Genomic DNA, 23,343 nt, shown 5'->3' with positions numbered 1-23,343 from the left:
GACCCTTCTTCAGAAATGGGTTCTGAAGAAGGGTCTAGGCCCGAAACGTCAGCCTTCCTGCTCCTCTGATGCTGCTTGGCCTGATTTGTTAGCATAATGTGTTCCTATTCACTAAAACACTTAACATCCAACAGTAAGAGTCACTGCCATTGCATTCAAAACACCCATACAATGTCACTGTAGGCTGGGGTATTTTCCCCATCTTCTTCTTCAGTTCCATTCCCACTCCTTGTGGTGTATTAGGCAGACAGACACAACCTCCAGGGAACCAATCAGGTGGAGGGAGGAGGATGGGCAGCGAACCCGGTTCCCACCACCAGGGCCTGCAATTTACAGGCGCGCACTTCCAATTTCAGCACCATCCACGTGACAGTTGCTCAGGCGCTCAGATTTAAATTAAAGCAGAAATTGTTGAAAAAACTCAGCAATTCTGGCAGCATCTGTGGAGAGAAAGCAGAGTTAATGTTTCAGATCTAGTGACCTTTCTTCAGAACTCAGATTCGAACTCCTGAACACTGGGTGCCATTTGCTGCTGTAAATTTTATCAAACAAAGTCTCTGAAGTAGAAATGGGGGCCCAAGTCAACAACTAGTTTGGGGACACCATCTGTTGGTATGTTTCTGAGAAACGAATGGGGGCCAAGAATAGACCTGTGGTCTGAATCCATTGTTCTGGGCTGGAAAATGAACTACTTCAGGAGATTCGCTGGCTATTACTGTTGAGGCAGAAATGTGCCAAGCAATTGCTTGGTCAAAATCCTAGAATTCCCCTTCAGCATTATGGATGTCCCTACACCATATGGACTGCAGCAGTTCAAGAAGGCAATTAGGGATGGGCAACAGATGTAGTCACAGTCAGCAATGCTCACATCTGCTGAATGAATTTCTTTGAAAACTGGAGAAGAGGAGGAGAATACTGTTTGTGGCATGTCTAACTTTGCAGAGGATTTGCTACTCTCTCCACAGATGTTACCTGACCTGAGGATTTCCAACAGTTTCTGATGTTATGTCAGCTTTCTAGCATTCACAATATTTTGCTTTTGTAACAGAGGATGAAGGTGTGTGCATTTTAGGAATGTTTTGATAGTGATTTATGATCATGTTGCCAAATTATTTACAGGACCAAATGATCTACTTAAAAATTGTGCAAGAAAAACTGCAGATCATTCACTAACAGAGCCACGCTATCCACCTTTTCCTATTTCCTGTCATTTCTAAATGTGCCACACCCTTCAAAATTCAGGTCAAAATCCATGTCTTCTTGCAGCTATGTCTCAGTAAGGACTACAGATCATACTTATTTAGGTCTATTTGCCATCTCAGTTCATCACTGTTGTTCCAAAAGCTAATGCAGTCAATACAGAATATTTAATTTATCTAGTGATTTTCTTAACTTGCTCTCTAAATGCTAGTCTTGTCTGCTGGCAGTCTCTCAGATTTAGACTCTCTAATTCTTCCTGTCATGATTTGTTTCTCATTTCCTGTATTAGTACCCTTCTCTTTCACCTTGACTCTATTCTTTGATTTACCATATCTTCCCAAGTCTGATCTGTGGAGTACTGGGCCCAGCGTGGTACAGGTGGAGATCATCCCATCAGTACGGATCCTACTTTCCCCAGTAGTCCTGCTGGTGCCACACAAAGCTGAATCCACCTTTCCTAAATCAGTATTCATCTCTGTTCTGATGTGTCCTCTGCAAATATGCATATGACTCAGAGAATAAAGCAGAAATTATGACCTTTGGGGTTCTACTTCTTTATTAGGCAGTGAGCTCCTCATACTGACGATGTCAGCAATAATTACATGGGCAATGATAACAGGATCCTCCCCTGGGAAAATAACTTTTAAAAGTCAAGGTTTATTGAATCTACTGCACTTGTTGCATTTTATAAAAGCAAATAACCTGAAACTCAGGTTAAGTGCTGTTTACATAGCTGTTGGTTCAAGCAGTAGGGAAAGCTGTGTACGAACAGAGTTTTGGCCAGCAACCAGTAGCTGATTAGTCTGTGGACTAATGATTAGTTATCAATGACATAGGCTTCCAGTCTATCAACAACAATATGACTGGCTGCAAGCTAGGTGAACAGATTTTGGGAAGGAATGTTTGGGCAGAAGCGATCAGACCTCTGGAAGGAAAAGAGTCGTTTCTGTTTTGTAGTAAAAAGTACCTGAAGCCTGAAGATAGCTGATTTCCCTTAACCAGTTGAGTAAGCTGTGACTTGTAATTAATACTTCAGAGACGTTTATAAGTGTGAACCAGTCACCCAGTGCCTCCTGTAAGCAAGTGAAAGTACCTGGAGAAGGAAGGTCAAGAAGCAGTGTTCTGATCCATGAAAGGATCATCTTAGCAAAAGCTGTGGCCAAGGATCACTGCATTGTCTGCCCAATCTTTTTCTCTCTGCCCATAACATCCATACTTTTTGTGTCCATTTGTATGTGTGCGTAGAGGCGGAGTTTTACGTATGGGTTACAGTTTTATATTGACGGTTCACAATTGTTTATCTCTAGTGAGAGTATTTATTTCTAATAATCGTAATTTTGGTTAAGAACAGAAATGTGGTCTGTACTTTCTGTGAACCCTTGGTTTAAAAGACAGGTAGATTTGAGAATCCTCTGTACTTACAAAAGTCTTTAAGTTTTGTAATGATCTGCAAAGACCAACGCTTCATTTACAGCTCTTCACACCAGTAAGGCATACTACATAGCACTTGCTGATGTGGTCCTTACATTCATTGCTGATGTATGCTCAGTAGAGTATTTATCTTACCTTCATCAGATTAGACTCATTGACTTGATTACACTTAAGTATCTCGTTTCTCATCTCTTTTGGGATTTTTGAGATATCAAGCATGGGGCAACATAAAGCATAAGTGAGTTTGACTTACGTTGACAAATGCTGAGAGCTCCAGGAACTGGGTTGAGTTAGAACATTGGAAACTAGACAACAAACTACAACTGGTGCCATTAAGCAAAGCAAGACCTTTATCAATAGGAGTCAAAAGCAACTTTTATCGTTAAAGTGGTAGACAGTAGCTGTGTGATTTTTCTGAGTAAATGTGTACATGCAAAAGAACACATAGCCTGTTGTGATTTCTGAACATAAAAGTAAGAGCTGTTTGTGGAAGAATTGGAATCCCCTTGGCCGCTCCCTCTGTGTACACTTGAACTAAGACCATCGTTGTACTGTACTGAGATCCTGGCTGGGTTTGATTTTCCATTACAACAGGAATAAAGTCCCTTTGTACATCTTTGTCTCTATCCAATTCTCTCTTACAGCAACAGATTGTTTCAGGCCATCTATTCATCAAACTGTCTGCAACATTTGAAGACTTGTATCTCCTTGTACAGTTTGATCTGATCAAGATGCCTTCTGTCCAATTCTGTTTCTGCTTCACTCTCAACCAGCATCAACTTCCTTAAGAGAGAGCAGCTCTCAGCAGCATATTGGTGACGTACATCTGCTTCCCATGCTTGTACTTGTGTGAAGGCGTTGATATTTATGCAGGTTTGATGACTCTGAAAAAGATTTGTCACATACCTCACACGTGAATGGTTTCTCACCAGTGTGAATACGCTGGTGTGCACAGAGTTTTGATGATGTTGAGAATGATTTGTGACACATCTTACATATGAATGGTTTCTCCCCATGTGAATTCTCTGATGGAGCAGGAGTCTTGATGAGTCAGGGAATAATTTGTCACACACATTACACTTGAACAGTTTCTCCCCAGTGTGTACGTGTCGGTGTACGTGGAGATTCCCTGACCGTGAAAATGAGTTGTTACACACCTCACACTTGAATGGTGTCTCTCCTGTGTGAGTATGTTGATGTTCACGGAGGCCTGTTGACCGTGAGAATGATTTATCACAAATCTTGCACACAAATGGCTTTTCCCCTGTGTGAATCTGCTGGTGCCTGCGGAGAGCAGATGACACTGAGAATGATTTCTCACAAATTTTGCATTTGAATGGCCTCTCACCTGTGTGAATGCGTTGGTGTTCAAGAAGGCTTGAAGACCGCGAGAATGATTTATTACAAACCTGACATGTGAATGGTTTTTCTCCTGTGTGAAACCTCTGGTGGGTCAGGAGGTGGGAGGATTGGCTGAAAGCCGCCTGACATACCTGACACCTGAATGGTTTCTCCCCTGTGTGAATTCTCTGGTGTATCAACAGGCGAGTGGACTTCACAAAAGCTTTATCACAAACCTCACACTTGAAGCGTTTCTCTTCCATGATGTTGCTCTTTCCTTAACAGGTATACAACAAATGCATCTTGTGTGTTCGATGTTCTTGTCACCTTGTGGAGTCCCTCACACTCACTTCCCAGCCTCACTCTCAGCAATCACTCATACGCAAACCTTAAAGTGGTTGGATCTAATTGAAGGCTCCACACCACTGACCATTTTCAGATCTGATGATATGTCAAAGCTCCCTTGACCCTACCGATTTCCAGATGATGGTTTCACTAACCAACCTTCCCTGTGTTGAGCAATGCTGTGAAGGGACTGGATGTCTTCCCACAGTTATACCTTGGGTGATGGTCAGCATCTGTCTACGAAGTATATCCTGTCTGTACGTTCTGGTGTATATGGTGTAATCCTTCTGTAAAACAGGAAAAGGAAATGTGATTTTCTCCAACTCCCTCTCCTCCTTTGCTGAAGGGGCTGACTCCTCAGTTAGAGACTGTTTCACAGTGAGTGCCAGTCTGCTATTCCCCTGTGTCGGGGATCAGATACAAGTTCTTTCTTTTTCCTCACTTGACTGTCATACACCCCTGTTTCCAGCAGGGGCACTGGATAGTGATCAGGAGCAGACAATAAGGCTATTTCGTTTCCTTGACTCTGACCCCCATCTTCCCAGGCACCAAGAGGACAATGGAAATAATAGTTGGGCCAAGTATAAAACAGGCTCTCAATTCATTATTAGTTTGTGTTTTGCTGGTGAAGACTAGTTTTACACTTAAGAGTATGTGTTTAATGTGAAAAAATACTCAGGAGACTTTAAAATTCAATGGTGATTAAGAAATTCCTCCCCTTGTTTTTGAACATTATTTAAAGAAAATAAACTGGGCAAGAAGTGCGAGAAGGTGAGGAAAATATTGCTTCAGTGTAGCTGATTGAAGGGCTCTGATTTATTCTGGGAAATCAGATACACTGCAAGCTGTCAGAATGCACATTCCAGATTCAACTCTCGGCTACAACACTGGACAAATGAAGTCTAGGCTTAGGGGAAAGGCTAATGCCTTCAGGTAAAATCTTTAAAAAAGGCATTGAAAGACATTTCAATAAATGTGTCTCCACGTATGGCAGCTGAATTACGATGGTGTTGGATTAGCAATCCAGAGTTTCAGAGTTCAAATCCAATCATGGAAAATACAAACATAGGATTACTGTGAAAACAGGCCATTTGGCTCAACTGGTTTATGCTTCACTCAAGCCTCCTCTCATCCCACTTCATCCCATTCTGTCAGCATAGCCTTCTGTTCCCTTCTTCATGTGCTTATCTTGTGTAAGAGACTCCTTTTTTCCAGTTTTCGGACGATATACTGAAATGGAAGTTGAAATTCTATAACTGGATACCAACAAAGTTGTTTACAATCTGGAAAAATAGCATGTGTATTATTGAGCTCAGTACAATGTAGCTTTTTGGAATAAAAAGAAGGAAAAGTCAAGACTCAATAGCACTGATAATCTTTCATGTTACAAAAATACACCTGGCACCAGCTTTCTGATTGGTTGAGCTGCCGAGTGTTAAAGCTGTAGGTGCCAAAGGTAGCAGAGAGTAAAACGATCCAGAGCCTGCAGACAGAATGCATCCTTCTCCCTCTCAGTCTGCTCGTGCAGAAAAAGATAGAAAACCCAAGAAATTTTAAAAGAAAGATATCATACAAGAGAAGACCTCAGTTCATCTGACCAACCATCAAATTAAAGATGATCATTACTGTAGAGACACAACAGCGTTCTCATCATTACAAAAATAAAAAAGGACTGCAAGAATAAAAGAATTTTCCACCTTGTGGTCTGAACATTTGATGTTAGGAGTTGTGTTCACCCTGTCTCTATCTAGCAATTTTCCACCATATTAGATGTGTCAAATTGCCTGTCTTTTTGTCTATCTTCACCTTTAAAGAGCATGAACGCATTCAGAGTTATGAAGGGATATAGTACAGCATGGAAACAGAACCTTCGGTCCAACTTGTCCATGCCAACCAGATATACTAAATTAATCTAGTCCCATTTGCCAGCATTTGGCCCATATCCCTCCAAATCCTTCCTATTCATATACCCATCCTGATGCCTTTTGAATGTTGTAATTGTACCTCCACCACTTCCACTGGCAGCTCATTGCATACATACACTACCTTCTGCATGAAAAAGTTGCCCCTTAGCTCCCCTTTCAATGTTTTCCCTCTCACCTTAAACCTATGCCCTCTAGTTTTGGACTTCCTCACTCCAAGGGAAAAGACCTTGGCTATGCGCCCTATCCATGTCCCTCATGGTTTTATAAACCTCTATAAGGTCACCCCTCAGCCTCCGACACTCCAGGGAAGATAGCCCCAGCCTATTCAGCTTCTCCCTACAGTTCAAACCCTCCAAACCTGGCAACATCCTTGTAAACCTTTTCTGAACTCTTTCAGGTTTCACAACATCCTTCCTATAGCAGGGAGACCAGAATTGCGCGCAATATTCCAAAGTGGCCGAACCAACATCCTGCACAGCTGCAATATGACCTCCCAACTCCTAAACTCAATGCACTGATCAATAAGGCAAGCAGACCAATCATCTTCCTCATTATCCTGTCAACCTGGGACTCCACTTTCAAGGAACTATGAACCTGTACTCCGAGATTTCTTTGTTCCGTAACACTCCCCAGGACCTTACCATTAAGTGTCCTGCCCTGATTTGCCTTTCAAACATGCAGCACATCACATTTATCTAAATTAAACACCATCTGCCACTCCTCGGCTCATTGGCCCATCTGATCAAGGTCCCATTGTACTCTGAGGTAACTTTCTTTACTGTCCACTACACCTCCAATTTTGGTGTCATCTGCAAACTTACCAACCATCCCTCCTATGTTCACATCCAAATCATTTATATAAATGACGAAAAGCAGTGGACCCAGCACCAATCCTTGAGGCACACCACTGGTCACAGGCCTCCAGTCTGAAAATCAACTCTCTACCACCACCCTCTGTCTTCTACCTTCGAGTCAGTTCTGTATCCAAATAGCTAGTTCTCCCTGTATTCCATGTGATCCAGCCTTGCTAACCAGTCTACCATGTGGAACCTTGCCAAACACCTTACTGAAATCAATATAGATCATGTCCACCACTCTGCCCTCATCAATCCTCTTCGTTACTTCTTCAAAAAACTCAACCGAGTTAGTGAGACATGACTTCCCACACATAAAGCTATGATGACTATCCCTAATCGGTCCCTGCCTTTTCAAATACATGTAAGTCCTGTCCCTCAGGATTCCTTCCAACAATTTGCCCACCACCGATGTCAGGCTCACTGGTCTAAAGTTCCCTGGCTTTTCCTTACCACCTTTCTTAAATAGTGGTACCGCTTTAGCGACCCTCAAGTCTTCTGGCTAACCTGACCTGAGGCTATTGATGATACAAGTATCTCAGCAAGGGATCCATCAATCACTTCCCTAGCTTCCCACAGAATTTGAGGGTACATCTGATTAGGTCCAAGGATTTATCCACCTTTATGCGTTTTAAGACATCCAGCACCACTTCCTCTGTAATGTGGACATTTTTTTAAGATGTTGCTATTTATTTCCCCATGTTCTCTATCTTCCATATCCTCCTCCACAGCAAACACTGATTCAAAATACTCGTTTAGTATCTCCTCCATCTCCTGCAGTTCCACACATAGGCAGCTTTGCTAATCTTTAAGGGGCCCTATTCACTCCCTTGTTACTCTTTTGTCCTCAGTGTACTTGTAGAATCCCTTTTGATTCTCCTTAACCCTATTTGCCAACACTATCTCATGTCCCCTTTCTGTCCTCCTGATTTCCCTCTTAAGTATACTCCTACTGCCTTTATGCTCTTGTAGGGGTTCATTTGATCTCTGCTGACAAGTTCTTCCTTTTTTATTCTTGACCCAAAACCATGATTGTCTCTGGACTCTCAATATCTCATTTTTGAAGACTTCCCATTTTCCAGCTGTCCCTTTACCTACAAATATCCACAACCCCCATCCACCCAGTCAACTTTCGAAAGTTGTTCCCTAATATCGTCAAAATTAGCCTTTCTCCAATTTTGGATTTTAACTTTTAGATCCGGTCCATCCTTTTCCATCATTATTTTAGAACTAACAGAATTATGATCACTAAGGTTTTGGAGTAGATCTGTAGCTCAGGTTGTGGGTGTTGAGGTTGGTTGGCTCACCAAGCTGGCTTCTTGTTTCGCAGACGTTTCGTTACCCTGCTGGGTAACATCCTCAGTGCAGCCTCCGATGAAGCATTGGTGTGTTTTCCCGTCTGGTTTTTAAACTCTGGAGTCTGTTGAGCTGGATTGCCTCACTTCCGGTTTTCCTTCTTAGTGGAGTGTTTATGGGGTCGAGTTCAACATGTTTTTATTAATAGCATGCTTCGTGGAGTGCTAGGCTTCTAGGAATTCTTGTGCCTGTCTCTGCCTAGCTTGTACCAGGATTTTCGTGTTGTCCCAGTCGAAATGGTGGTTCTCCTTGTCCATGTGGATTGACATGAGTGAGTATTGGTCGTGTCTTTTTGTAGCCAGTTGGTGCTCATGTACCCTTGTTGTTAGTTTCCTTCCTGTTTGTCTGATGTAGTGTTTCTCACAGTCTCTGCAGGGAATTATGATCACTAGTCCCAAAGTGCTCCCCCACTGACATCTCAGTCACTTGCCCTGCCTTATTTCCCAAGAGTAGGTCAAGTTTTACACCTTCTCTAGTATGTACGTCCACATACTGAATCAGAACATTTTTTTGTACACACTTAACAAATTCCTCTCCGTCCAAGCACCTAACACTGTGGCAGCCCCAGTCTATGTTTGGAAAGTTAAAATCCCCTACCATAACCACTTTATTATCCTTATAGATAACTGAGATCACCTTACAAATTTGTTTCTCAGTTTCCTGCTTACTATTGGAGGGTCTATAGCACAATCACAATAAAATGATCATCCCTTTCTTATTTCTCAGTTCCATCCAAATAACTTCACTGGACATACTTCCCAGAATATCCTCCCCAAGTACAGCTGTAATATTATCCCTAATCAAAATCACCACTCCCACTCCTGTCTTGCTGCCGTTTCTATCCTTCCTATAGCATTTATTACCTGAAAACATTAAGCTGCCAATCCTGTCCATCCCTGAGCCACACCTCTGTAACTGCTATGGTATCCCAGTCCCATTGTCACCAACCGTGCCCTGAGTTCATCTGCGTTACCTGTCAGGTCTCTTGCATTGAAATAAATGCTGTTTAATTTATCAGTCCTACCTTGTTCTCTGCTTTGTTCCTGCCTGCGCTGACTGTTTGACTCACTTCTTTTCCCAACTGTACCAGTCTCTGACTGATCTCTTTTCTCACTGTCTCCTTGGGTCTGACCCCATCCCCTCCCCTTACTAGTTTAATTCCTTCCAAGCAGCACTAGCAAATCTCCCTGCCAGCATATTAGTTCCCTTCCAATTCAGATGCAATCTGTCCTTCTTATACAGGTCAGTTCTACCCCAGAAGAGATTCCAATGATCCAAAAATGTAAATCCTTCTCCCCAGCATCAGCTCCTCAGCCACACATTTATCTGCTCTGTCCTACTCTCACTAGCTCGTGGCACCAGGAATAATCCAGATATTACTACCCTCAAGGACCTACTTTTTAAATTCCTGTCTAACTTCCTGTATTCTCACCTCAGAATCTTGTCCTTTTCTCTTCCTATGTCATTAGTTCCAATGTGTGTTCAACAACCTCCTGCTGGTCCCTCTTCCCTTTGAGAATATTCTGCGCTCTCTGTCTGAGATATCCTTGATTCTGACACCAGGGAGGCAACACACCATTCTGATGTCTCATTGTCGGCCGCAGAAAGATCTGTCTGTGCCTCTGATTGGAGAGTCCCCTATCACAATCGATTGCTTGGAACCTGACGTACCCCTTGTTATAGTAAAACCAGTCTCAGTACTAGGAACCTGGCTGTCAGTGCTACATTTCTTGACAGTGTATTGCCCCCTACATTTTCCAAAATAGCACACTGTTTGAGATGGGGATAGCCACAGGAGACTCCTGCACATCCTGCCTACTACTCCTACCTTTCCTGGAGGTAGTCCAATTACCTGACTACATATGTGGTTTTTCTCCCTTCTTGCAACTGCCATCCATTATATCCCCTAGCTCCTGTCAATTCTTCGTGGACTCTAACTGGCACTCCAGCTGACCCATGCAATCTAATAGGATTCACAATCAAACACATTTCCTGCAGGCATAATCATCAGTAACATGGAAAGTCTGCCTAATCTCTAACATCCAACAGGAAGAACTCATCACTCTACTAAAGGCCATCTTTGCACCTTAACAATCTACAGACCCAGAAAATAGCCCAGTCTTGCTGCTCTAAGGGTAACTTAGTACCTATGTTTTATATTTTTAAAGTTTAATCAAGAGACAGATCTCAATAAAAACATATAATCAAAAAAGAACCCACTCTTCTCACTGTTGTAGATTTACAAAAATGAACTGTAAGACTACACTAAAAACTAGCCACTTAGCTGCTCCCCTGCTGTGAACTCTTCCACACAGGTTTCTCCAAGGTCAGCTGTGAATTTTGCTGTTTGTTTATTTTTCTGAGAACCAGCTCTGTGTCTAGAGACACTTGAAACCGAACAGCAGAGGCAGTCAGACAGCTGTGCAGGTTTATTTTTCCGTTTATTTCACTTCCCACTTGGTATCTGCTCCTTCTCTCTTCCTCTTTTTATAAAGTGCCATTGTTTTAATCATTTTTCCCTACAGTTCCAACACAATGCAACAGCTTATAAAACAGTAATTACTGCTCCTAAAATTCGCGGAAATCAGCTCCAACACGTAAAATACCTCAAAAAAAGGAGCAGCTCTTACAACCACAGTTTTTTGTCCCATCCTCCATTTTGGATTATCCAGAATCCTGTTCAGTCAGGAAAATAGAGTTTTAATGGTCTCAATGGGATTTGTATTCATTTGTACATTTTTGACTACTTTTGGAACTGCGGGAATTATTTATTGTTGCACATTTGCTCATTATGTCGTGACACTAGTTTCCCCTTAAAGGTGTCTCTGCTGTTCACCTCAACAACTCCATGTTGTGAAGGCAAATTTAATAAATTTTAGAATATGTGGAACAAAATCAAAATATAAAAATCTTGTTCTTAAGCCTAAATATTGTCCTTCATAAGGCGAACCTGCCACATCTGCCTGGACTGGTCTACCTGTGTGTCCAGTCCCACACAACATCGCTAACCCTGAACTGGCCTCTGAAGTGGCTGAGCAAAGAATGATAAACAATCGCTGCAAAGTTTAATAATGAGAGGAATTCAGCAAGATCTAGACAATCCTGACATTGTGTCAGAATAAGACATATTGTTCTCGGAGGGAGTACTGTGTAGATTTGCTGGAATGATCCATTGTTAGCAAGATTTAAATGATGAGAAGAGATTAAGAGTCAGATTACATGCCTCACACTTCAGAAGCTGACATGATCTAAGTTTTCAATAGAGAAGAGATAGACATCATCTATTTTCATTAGTTCGGGAGTCTAAGACCAGTGCCATCATCGGAAATTTAGAGCCAGACTTTCAGGAGTAAAATCAGGACACAGTCTCAGACACAATGGGTGAAATAAAATTGAGACTCACGTCCACAAACCTTCTTCAATGTAACATCAACTGACACCAATCAATCTGAGATTGACAGGTTTCTGTTCACCGAAGGTTTGGCGGGACATGATGGCCAGGAATATGGAATTTGATCACAAAGGTACCATGATCTCAATGAATGATGGGACATACTGGAGACACTAAATGACAGATTCCTATTCCTCTAGTTAGCCCCCAAAATGAGGCAGCACACCGTCATTTTAACCCTCCCCAGGGAATAGCTCTCCCTCAGTATAAGCACATTTCCTCAGAGGAACTGTATAAATTACAGTTCACAGGATAATATCCAGCTCCCGACACACACACTCAACACCAGGAAATCACTCTGCACCTCCCAGAGAATTACACCTCACCTTCTCATATGCAGGAATGAGACATTAACAAAACTCAGCCTGGAAATCAGAAGGGAAATGCTTCCAATAAACACACTCAATATCCAACACACAGCTCCAGTCACACAGTTCAGCACAAAGCACCGAGTAAACAGCTCTCTCAGCTGGATCTTCTCACACAGCATAAGGGACATTTCCACCCTGATTGCCCACAGGATAGTCAGACTGCCTGAAGATTGGTGTGGATATTATGGGATACAATTTGTATAAAAGCTGCTCCTTCACTCACCATCTCCTCACTTGGTTTTCAGTCCCAATAGGAAGTGAACCAGCTCTGGAAGAGGAAGAGGAGAGAATGGGCAGAGTGGGTGGGCTCTCTGATTGACGTCTCTCACAGCCAATCCAAATATTTCTGCAGCAACAGGAGTTTCCTGAAGTTTGGGAAACTGACCGGTGAAATGGAGGTGACTTTGAGCAACAGATCAGGTGGAGATTTAAACTTGTCAGTGTCCCATCTGAATAAAATCTCACTTATTGCAGCTGCTGTCTCAGTTCCCCTGGTAAATGTTTGACAGAGATTTCTAGTGTGGGAATAGCATTCTTCATCCTCAGAGGCTTTCAAACTGACTATCAGTGAGAAAGAGGAAGACCCACAGCATCTAGAGCAGAGATGATGTGCAGGGATGGGATTGGCAGAAGCACAGGAAAGAGTGGCATGGGACGGAGTGTGACAGAAGAACGACTGGGTGTTTCGAGAGATTCAGTGACTCTTGTGAGATAACTGAATGGTTGGAGGGAGGGGTGTTGAGCTTATTAAATGTGTAGCTGTCCCATGACCTGTCCTGCCCTGTCCAATGACCACCTCTTGGTGCTTCAGTTGTCCTTAGTTCCAGTTTCTGAGGCTTCATATGTCTTACTCCTATCCTGGAACAAGCCTGTCTGTTCATCTTTACTGGGGTCTGCTGGTCCATTCACCTTTCTCAGGATTTCCTGATCCATTTACCTCTATTGGGATATCCCATTCTATTCATCTCTTCTTGTTCCTAACTTGGGCTGTCCCCGACTAGACTCTTTTTCAGCATGCAGTATACCAGAATGATTGTGTCCATTTCTCTTCCTTTGGAATACTGTGATCCATCCCCAGGTGTAGCCAGTAGCTGAAACAGTTCCTCAACATCCTCCTTCTCTCTGTGAGCTGCGTCAGAGAGACACAGCGTGAATAAACAACATCTCCTCCTCAGTCTGTGCTGCATGAAATTCAGAAATGATTTCTAAAGAAGGGTCTAGGCCTGCAACGTCAGTTTTCCTGCTCCTCTGATGCTGCTGGGCTTACTGTGTTCATCCAGCTCTAAACCTTGTTATTGCAAATACTTCAATGTTGTCTTTTGACCTCAGGCAAAGCTCCCCCATCACTGAGTGGAATAATTGCTCTTTAGTAACTGAAAGGTCAATGATGATAGAATTCACATGCACTTTGTCATAGATTTTCTCTCAAAGCTGGAAGCTAGTAGAATATGAACCAGGGAATGATTGGTAAGAATTCACCACGCTGGATGGACTCCTGACCAATCTTAACAAAGTAACTGTACCATATATGAATATCTCAGTAAAGAGTCATAATTTTGTGCTGGAAACTACAGAAGTCTCATCAACACTGGTCTTTTGCCCACCCTAACAAACAGACACCTGATGTATATGTGGAGCTAGAACATCTATTTGAGGGTGTGTTATTGTGTGTGGTACTCAGGTGCAGTAACGGGACTGCTGCACTGTCAGAGGTGCTGTCTAAACTAGAACCCAAGGACCAGTATGTTCTCAAGTGGACTTAAAAGATCCCTTGTAACTTTTGCAAGGAAGGGCAAGGGAATTGTCCACAGTTTCCTGCAGAGTACTTGTGCTTCATACAACACCACAAAAGACAGATTATCTAGTCATTATTGCAGTGATTTTTATGGGAGCTGGTAGTGAGCAGCTGTGTTTCCTACATTACAATGACTGCAGCCCATTGCCTTCAGAGAGATGTGAGACATCCAGTAGTTGTGAGAAGCCCAATCAAAATGAAAGTCCATTTGAAGTGAAAAGGATTCTATTAAATTCCTATTCCTGAACAAGAAAAGAGATTTCTTGATTTTATGTTCCAATGTGCCACAGCAAAAAACCATAATGACCTCCTCAGAAGACAGACATCGGATACATCTGATAGGGTGCCCTTCGTCACTGAGTGCTTCCCGGGAGCGGAGAAACTACACCATGTTCTTCGCAGCCTTCAACACATTATCGATGACAATGAGCACCTCGCCAAGATCTTCCCTACGCCTCCACTTCTCACCTACAAACAACTGCCAAACCTTTAACAGACCATTGTTCACAGCAAACTACCCAGCCTTCAGGACAACATCGACCACAACATATACAACGCTGTCATGGTAACCTCTGCAAGACATATCAGATCTTCAACATGGATACTACCATCACATGTGGGAACACCACCCACTATGTGACTCAGCCAATGTTGTCTGTCTCTCACACACACACTCTCTCTCCCACATACACACACACTCTCTCTTCCACCCCTCCACACACACTCCCCCCCCCCGACTCTCACACACACACTCTCTCTCTCCCCCATTTACTCGCATGCACACACGCACATGAGAATCTATAGAGTGAATTTATATTTGTGGATACATTTTATTTTGTTCAAAAAGCACACAATTTATAGACAGTCAGTCAATATGGAGTTTTATAAATTCTTACTTTAGAAATAAAACCAGTCTGACTCCAAACTAAAACACAAACACATTCTAAACAAGGCCTCACACCTAACATGCACTGTTTGACCTCAACTGTCACCTCTTCTTTTTTGCACTGATAAAACCTTTAGTTCTCTCAAGACTGTGACTTGAAAGGAATTTGGGGATATATACATATACATATTAATCAATTAAAACCTTCCAACTGATTAAAGATTTAACAGCATCTTAGGTTTGTTTAGTACATCCTCATCAATGTTGTGAACCTTTGATCTTTTACATATAAATTCTGTGTCTGATACTAGCTCTCTCACTAACACCTGAAGAAGGACTGAGGCTCCAAAAGCTTGTGTTTTCAAATAAACCTGTTGGACTATAACCTGGTGTCGTGTGATTTCTGACTTTGTCCACCCCAGTCCCATACCAGCACCTCCACATCTTGGTTTTATGCAGCACTGTTCATAAGATGGTCAAAGCAACAAAAAAACTGCTCCTATTGGTACATTGGCTTCATTTTTAATCATTTTTGAGGACTTGAGTTTGAAGATTGTGGAAAGCTGGTGTAAGATCTATTACTTTGTTCATTTCGATACTTTAATTATTAAGCAACAGAAGACAGTCTATTGCAATAACTAAGTAACCTTTACTTCGATTATAAATAATACCTATTAAATTAAGGTATCGACTTTACTGGAATATTATAGCACTTGCTTTCCAGTTCAGCTTAGGGAGTAGGTCATTACTTGGTCTCTGATCTCTCTATGAAACACATCGAGGGTCTTCTGTTCCACTTTGATAGCAGGATAACTTTGTTTTCAAACTTGATCTGTACTTCTGTCATCAAAACTCTTAACTCTTTCTAAACCACATCCCGCAACATGATCAGTTACATCATTATTGATTGACCTAGGCTTTGCAGTGTTTATTGCTAACTAGTTTATGGGATGCATGATCAATTTCTAATTGGCTGTTAAGTGTGATGGAAATTCATTAATGTCACCTCTTCACTATGGTCTGTTAATTGTTACTTTATGAGTGTTTGTTTAGCGGGTTGATTGAAATGTTCTATGTGTTTCTGTTTAATAAAAGGGAACCATATGCAGTCAGGATTCAACGATTGATATTTTTGAGCTCATGTCTCAATTCTCACTTAGTTGACGGAGCTTCCAATAAATCGGTCACTTATGGCAAACCTTTCAGTTTCTCTTACGGCCATCTGTTCACTCATGTTGGTTTCTCCTGTGTTTGAATGCTTGGAAAGAGTTTATATTACTTTTTTTTGGAAAGGGCAAAAGACAGTACAAAAAGTTGTTCATAACTTCAAAACTATTTAAAAACTAAAACAAATACAGAAAATCACAAACTGCTAATCTCAACAAACTGTGAAACAGTTATGTAAAATAATGAAGTAGTCACATTATTAACCTGATACATTGTTTTGTGCGATGAAAATCTAAAATCCATACAATTATAAAGTTTACTTTAATATAAAAGTTACATTTAATCAAAACATTAGATATCTAGACATCAGAATTGTCCCAATTTCCTGTAGCACCTTGTCAAATGCCTTCTGGCAATCAGGGTATAATACTTCAACAGGCTTTCCCTTCTCTACAGTACATTACTCCTTCAAAAAACTCCAATAAGTTGGTTAAACATGATTTCTCTTTCACAAACCCATGCTGACTCTTCACAAGTGTTCAGCTGTTGCCTTCTTAATGATTGAATCCAAGAACTCCCCCAACAGATATCCAGCATTGTCCATTGAAAGTGTAGTTCAGAGGTCCCTCTGTGGTAGTCAAAAGGATTGCTAAAGCAATTTTTTGAACTGACACCTCAGATTACCAGAAGAACAGGTTGTGTCATGTCAATATGATGAAGCTACTATCTGGTTAGGTAATACTGAACTGTTAGAAAGGACAGACATTATACCCTCATATTCAGATACAGACCAACAAAGAGGCCTGAAATAAAACAAAGAACTGCAAATGCTGAAGATCTGAAACAAAATCAGAAATTATTGGCGAAACTCAGCAGGTTTGGCAGCATCTGTGGGAAGAAATCTGAGCTAATGTTTCAAGTCTGTAACTCTTCATCAGAACAAAATAACATCTTATCATTTACGTTCAGCAAAACAGGCCCATATGAAAAGAGAAATATAATCCATGTTGGAAAACCACTGAGTGATCCTGGCTGAAATTCCCCAGTAATGTTAGTGCTTATGAGTGATGGTTCAATCTAAATTGTGCATAGACTACGGAATGGTCAATGCGGTAACAAAGGCACCTCCTACTCAATTCCTTGCTTGGAAAGCTGTGTTATTAGAGTCTACAGTATTTCTTACTAAAATAGATTTGTTAAAGGGATACTGACAGGCTGCTTTAACATCAATAACTAAAAGAGATTTCAAACTTTGTCACACTAGACAGTCTTTTCCAGTGATGATGTGATTCAGGATAAAAGATGCCCAAGCCACTCTCCAGAGACTCATGCACCAAGTAGTAGCCAGCGTTCCTAACTGTGTAGTCTACCTTGATTATGGTATATAGGGAATAATGGAAGAACAAGTGAAAGTTCTATTTAAAAAATTACAATCAATTGGTTTGATGATGAACATTGCCAAAAGTTTGCAAATGTGCAGGTGACCAGTTTAGGACCTACAGTAGGGCAAGGACAACTGCTGCCTAGAGCAGCAAAAGTCGAATTCCCTGGCCCTAAAACTAAAGCTGAAATTATGAAGTTTTTCAGGGATATGTGGTTTCAATTCTAAATTTGTGCTCCACTGACAGATCTACTAAAGAAAGTTAGAGTAACATGATCAGGAGATTATCAAAACCGGAGGCAGGTGGGACTGGTTTAGTTCAGGATTATGTTCAGCATGGACTGGTTGGACCAAAAGGTCTGTATCTCTGTTGTATGACACTATGAAAGAACTGTGGATGCTATAAATCAGAAACAAAAAGTTCTGAGGAAGGGTCACTCAACCTGAAACTTTAACTCTGATTTCTCTCCACAGATGCTGCCAGACCTGCTGAGCTTTTCCAGAAATACCTGTTTTTGTTTAGGAGATTATCAAACAGTTTTTATGAGACTGAAAGCCAATTTAATTAATGGACCAGCGTTGGCTGCCCCTAATTTCATTAAACCCTTAAAGTTAGTAATTGATGCTGTGACTTATGACTAGATGCAGTCCTGTTATGAGAATATGAGCCAGACATAGAAAAGCCAATGGATACTTTTTCAAAAAGTTCATCAACACTAAAACTGATCATCCACAGAGGACAAAGAAACCTGAGGGGGATTACAACTGGCTCTTAAACATTTTGAAGCATATGTCCACAATTGCTACAGGGAATCACTGGTATATACAATTCACAACCCTTAAGCCTTTGTAGAAAAATTCAAAAACTAAAATTCCAGTTTTGGTACAGTTTGGTATTACAAACTTACCAATACTGTGTTTCTTGGGCAAGATGCATCTGCCAAGACTAAGAGACAATGACCTGTCTATATGTGCCAGAACACCAGGTTGACAGCCAGCTGGACGTTCCACACCTTATCTTTTTCCTTCAAGAAATAACCCGTATTCACCAAGAGTGCTTTTGTCCAATATGAATTTCTATAAGAGAAATCATTATTTTCTCCTCTACATGATGTGTGTGTGGGTGTTTTGTGTTATTAAAGGTGTAAACATTTATATTTTCATATTGCAAACTGTGTGTTAACCAGTTCTACATCTTCACTGAATAAGTTGTCAATAATTTTGTCTTGATTTAAGCAACCTGGTTGGTGGATCTTTTTATTCTAAGTCTAATATTGACTAAGCATAAGATTGACCATATTGGGAACAAGGTAAAACAGTTACATTGATGTTGCGCCCTTGGAGCAGTGGGATTAAAGAGAGAGTGACAGTGCACTCTTCCCATCTTGGTCATAATAGTAACACCCTGTTCAAATGCTTTAGAAAACACTGAAGTGGTTTTAGTGGTTGAAAAGCTCACAAGCAAAAACAACAGGCAGGCTCTCTTTCTCCGTCTGTGTACAGCATTGTTCAGTGTGTGTTAACGCTCTGGATACAAACCCAACGGGTTGCCCTCACTGCATGGGGATTGCTCCAAGTCCTGTGTCACTGACATCACACTGCAGGGTGGCTCCATTGTCGTGTCATACACAAAGAACAAATCAATTGTTGATACGTATGACTTCTTAAAAACACAGTAAACAGCCCAACAAAGATGACTGCTTTAATTGTATAACTGAACTTCACAAAAATCTTCCACAAAATTCGTCAAAGTCAATATCAGCCAGACCACTGACACTCAGGTATCTCCTGATGGATCTGGAAGATGAACAATTGTATTTTAATTTGCTACAGGGACAACTCTCAAAAAGAATCCCTCGCACAATAGAACTGAAAGTTACATCCATCCTATAAGAAGATGTATTAATAACTTTTCCCTTAACCCTTGTAAAGAGTCATAAACAGCCGGCTCTCTGCAAGGCAGCATTTGTCTTAAAAGTAACTTCTTCTACTCCACCAGGAGGTTTAGTCATGTGACTTCCACAGCATTGAATACTTCTTAATTGCAGTTCCGAAACGGCAGACAGTTTAGGGGACAATGTTGCTCCATTCCACATTTACTGATAAAATCAACACTTAATTCTGGGTGACAAAGGAGAAGCCTCTGGCATGGAAAATGGAGCCACAAACCCGTATTTTTGCATTCTGTAAATAAATCTGCTTTCATCAAAACAGCGAAGTAGAAGTGCGTTTCAGCAAAACTTCCTCAGAAAACTTTTAAAGGGATTTTTAAAAATAAGCTACCTACAATTCAATTGCTGGCGAGCTAATCAATATCACTCTATATGAAAATTCCAGACTGCCAACTCTAAATTTGGCCTATCTGACTCTGGATTTAAAAACAAGAACACTGATAAACTGGTATCCATCATTTTTTATGATTAATTGATTACAAATTGATCCGAACCTCTGTATCTATTTGTTCTGCTTTTAAATCTCCTTGTGTGATTATAAGTGTGCCTGTGTTGTGAAGAATTCACTGACCACCAACCAGTGTGTGAAATATATCCTATTTTTCATGATCACAGTCTTGTTGCGGTCCTTACAAAGTTAGAGCCCTCAAAAATAGTGAGTGTGGAAAATACACACCCATTGTTAAAAATTAGGGGAAAATTTAAATCACATTCTGCTTATGGACGAGTGGTGAGAATAGGGAGAGAGATTTATTTTAAAACTTGTTACCTATTTGTAACATGACAATCAAAAAAAAATCAAAACTCAAAAATTGATATTATAATCCCTCAGCATTGCTGTTGTCATCCCTAGTTGTTTGATGGAAAGTGAAAGCTGCTTCTAGTTCTACGCCCCAATACTACTGAACGCCCTGGACAGTGAGTTCATTACAAACATTATAGCTGAAGTGACCCTCTGCTAATGTCTTCTTTTGTGGTGTTTGGTGGTCTGGTCAAAAGGTGAAATTGACCTTGAAATCATTGGTCTGCTCATGAGAGAGATAGACCTGCTGAGACAGACAGTGCTCTGGAATGACAGCTCCCTTGTGTGAGCACTGGAGGGGAAACAACACAGACAGCTCTCAGTCTGATGGAGCAGGTGACCCAGCTCCAAGTCTGTGTGGAGATGTTGGTGTGTGGTGAGAGGAGGAGGATATGAATCAATCCTGGCACAGGTGCATTGGCTCTGGTGTGTGTTCATTGATGTTCCAAGAGATCCAACAACAGTGTAAAAACTTTACTGCAGAACTGACTCTGAAGGGCATCTCCCTGGTGAAAGCATTGATGGACCAGGAGATATGCTGACTATGCAAAAACAGTCACAAACATCACACCTGAAGAATTTCTACCCTGTGTAAATCCTGGAGTATCCCAGGTAGTTGAAACCAGCACAGAATGTTAAACCTACAGTTGAAGGGTTACTCCCCTGTGTGAATCCTCTGATGGAGCAGGAGGTTCCAGGACTTTGAGAATGATTTGTCACACACTTCGCATGTGAATGGTTTCTCCCCTGTGTGGATGCTTTTGTGTCTGCGGAGATTCGATGAATTCGCGAATGATTTATGACACACTTCACACACAGATAGTTTCTTCCCTGTGTGGGTCCTCTGATGCAGCAGGAGGCTTAATGGCTTTGAGAATGATTTGTCACACACCTCACAAGCAAATAGTTTCTCTGCCGAGTGAATACGTTGGTGTCTGCGGAGGGTTGATGAATGAGAGAATGATTTCATGCACACATCACATGTGTATGGTTTCTCCCCTGTGTGAATGCGTTGGTGACTGTGGAGGTCTCCTAACTGTGAAAATAATTTGCCACACATCTCACACCTGAATGGTTTCTCTCCTGTATGAATCATCTGATGGCGCAGGAGTCTCGATGAATTGGAGAATGATTTCTGACACATCTCACACTTAAACAGTTTCTCCCCTGTGTGAATGAGATGGTGCGTGCAGAGGTCTCCTGACTGAGAGAATGATTTGTCACACATCCCACACCGGAATGGTTTCTGCCCTGTGTGGATGCGTTGGTGCACATGGAGGTTTGATGATGATGAGAATGATTTGTCACAGACTTCACAGGTGAATGGTTTCTCCCCCGTGTGAATACGTTGATGGACGCGGAGGTGCGATGATGACGAGAATGATTTGTCACATACTTCGCAGGTGAATGGTTTCTCCCCTGTGTGAATGCGTTGATGGACACGGAGTTCTGATGACCTCAAGAATGATTTACCACACAAGTCACAACTGAATGGTTTCTCTCCTGTGTGAATACGTTGGTGTACACGAAGTTCTGATGATGATGAGAAGGATTTGTCACACACCTTGCATTTGAATGGTTTCTCCCCTGTATGAATGCGTTGGTGTACAACAAGCGTTGAGGACTGTGAAAATGATTTATTGCATATCTCACATGTGAATGGTTTCTCCCCTGTGTGAATGCGTTGGTGCATGAGGAGGGTTGATGACTGTAAGAATGATTTCTCACACACCTCACATGTGAACGGTTTCTTCCCAGTATGAACTCGTCGGTGAATCACCAGACCTGATAATCGTGCATAGCCCTTGTTGCACTCCTCGCATTTGAAAGGCTTCTCCCCAGTGTGAATGCGTTGGTGATTTACAAGCATTGAGGACCTTGCAAAAGCTCGGTCACACATGTCACACTGGAAATGTTTGTCTTCCATGCAATTAACAGTTCTGTCTTAACAGTTAAACAACCGATGCACCTTGTGTATTAACAGATATTACCAGGTAAGGAACTCTGCTCCCAATCAAAAACAGCCTCTCCTCTGTAGGAATGAGTCAGTGGGTCATGAGGCTCGATGAATGACTGAAGCTCTCACCACACTTGGAGCCCACTCACACTTCTTCCCAGCCTCACCCTGACCAATCACCCACAGCTGAACCTTCAGAAAGGTTGGTTCTGATGGAAGGCTCCACACCACTGACCAGTGTCGGATCTGATGATAAGTCAAACCTCCCTGATCTGACTGATTTCCGTATGATGGTTTCACTGCCCAACTTTCTCTGTGTTGAGCAATGCTGTGAAGGGACTGGATGTCTTCCCACAGTTATGCAGTTGTTCCTTGGGTGATGGTCAGAATCTATCTGCAGTGTGTATCCTCTCTGTATTCTCTAGTGCAATACAGTTCAATCCTTCTGTAAAACATGAAAAAGAAACATGATTTCATCGAACTCCCTCTTCTTTGCTGAAGGGGCTGACTCCTCAGTCTTTTCTTATTCAAAGTTAACAGGATGTGGTTAAAACTGATCTGTTGCCGATCCCTAATTATTCTTCTCCAGGTGGTCCCGGGCTGGGGGCATTGATAGGCTCAGAAAGGGACTTCAGGGTCTTTCCCCAGGGGAAGCAATGAATTCAACAATTGACAGTCCACAGGATAATAACCAGTTCCCAACACACTCAGAACTCAACATCAGGAAATCAGTAAGAATGCCCAGACACTTTGCACTTCACTATCTCACAGATGTACAGATTGAGTGGATTGACCATACTAAATTCTCTGTAGTGTCCAGGAGCCAGGGTCCATGTGAGGGTACGGGAATGGGGTAGGGGCTGGGTCTGGGTGGAATGCACTTTGGAGCGTCAGTGCTGAATCGATGGGCCAAATAGCCTCTATTCACACTGTAGGGATTCTATAATTTATATTCAGGGATGAGCCATCAACAAAACTCAGGCTGGAAATCAGAGGGAAATGCTTCCAACAAACACACTCAATATCCAACACACAGCTCCAGTCAAACAGTTCAGCACAAAGCACCGAGTAAACAGCTCTCTCAGCTGGATCTTCTCACACAGCATAAGGGACATTTCCACCCCTGATT

General features: G+C 41.7%; 1 protein-coding gene across 4 annotated transcripts in view; it reads right to left on the bottom strand.

Moving 5' to 3' along the window:
• Positions 1-451: 451 nt before the first annotated feature.
• Positions 452-23,343, bottom strand: part of LOC109934443 (zinc finger protein 271-like) — a 23,348-nt gene continuing 456 nt past the window's right edge. Inside the window, exons 2-4 of one of the 4 annotated variants that reach the window (XR_007265589.1) lie at positions 12,498-22,659; positions 4,532-4,604; positions 452-3,915 (exon numbers count right to left, since the gene is read on the bottom strand). Coding sequence is in view for 1 of the 4 variants with exons in the window: in XM_048616809.1 (XP_048472766.1) it covers positions 3,297-4,208; positions 20,982-22,184 (2,115 nt within the window). In the remaining 3 variants the exon portion in view is untranslated. Of the gene's footprint in view, positions 4,209-4,232; positions 4,605-5,036; positions 5,548-12,497; positions 22,660-23,343 lie in introns of those variants that run through there. The other 3 variants (XM_048616809.1, XR_007265588.1, XR_007265590.1) reach the window with 3 other exon arrangements.

The sequence above is a fragment of the Rhincodon typus genome, chromosome 35 (genome assembly GCF_021869965.1).
Source record: "Rhincodon typus isolate 14 chromosome 35, sRhiTyp1.1, whole genome shotgun sequence".
NCBI classification, from domain to species: Eukaryota; Metazoa; Chordata; class Chondrichthyes; order Orectolobiformes; family Rhincodontidae; genus Rhincodon; species Rhincodon typus.
The sequence above is the reverse complement of the archived record's forward strand: the minus strand, read 5'-3'. Positions and strand labels throughout refer to the sequence as shown.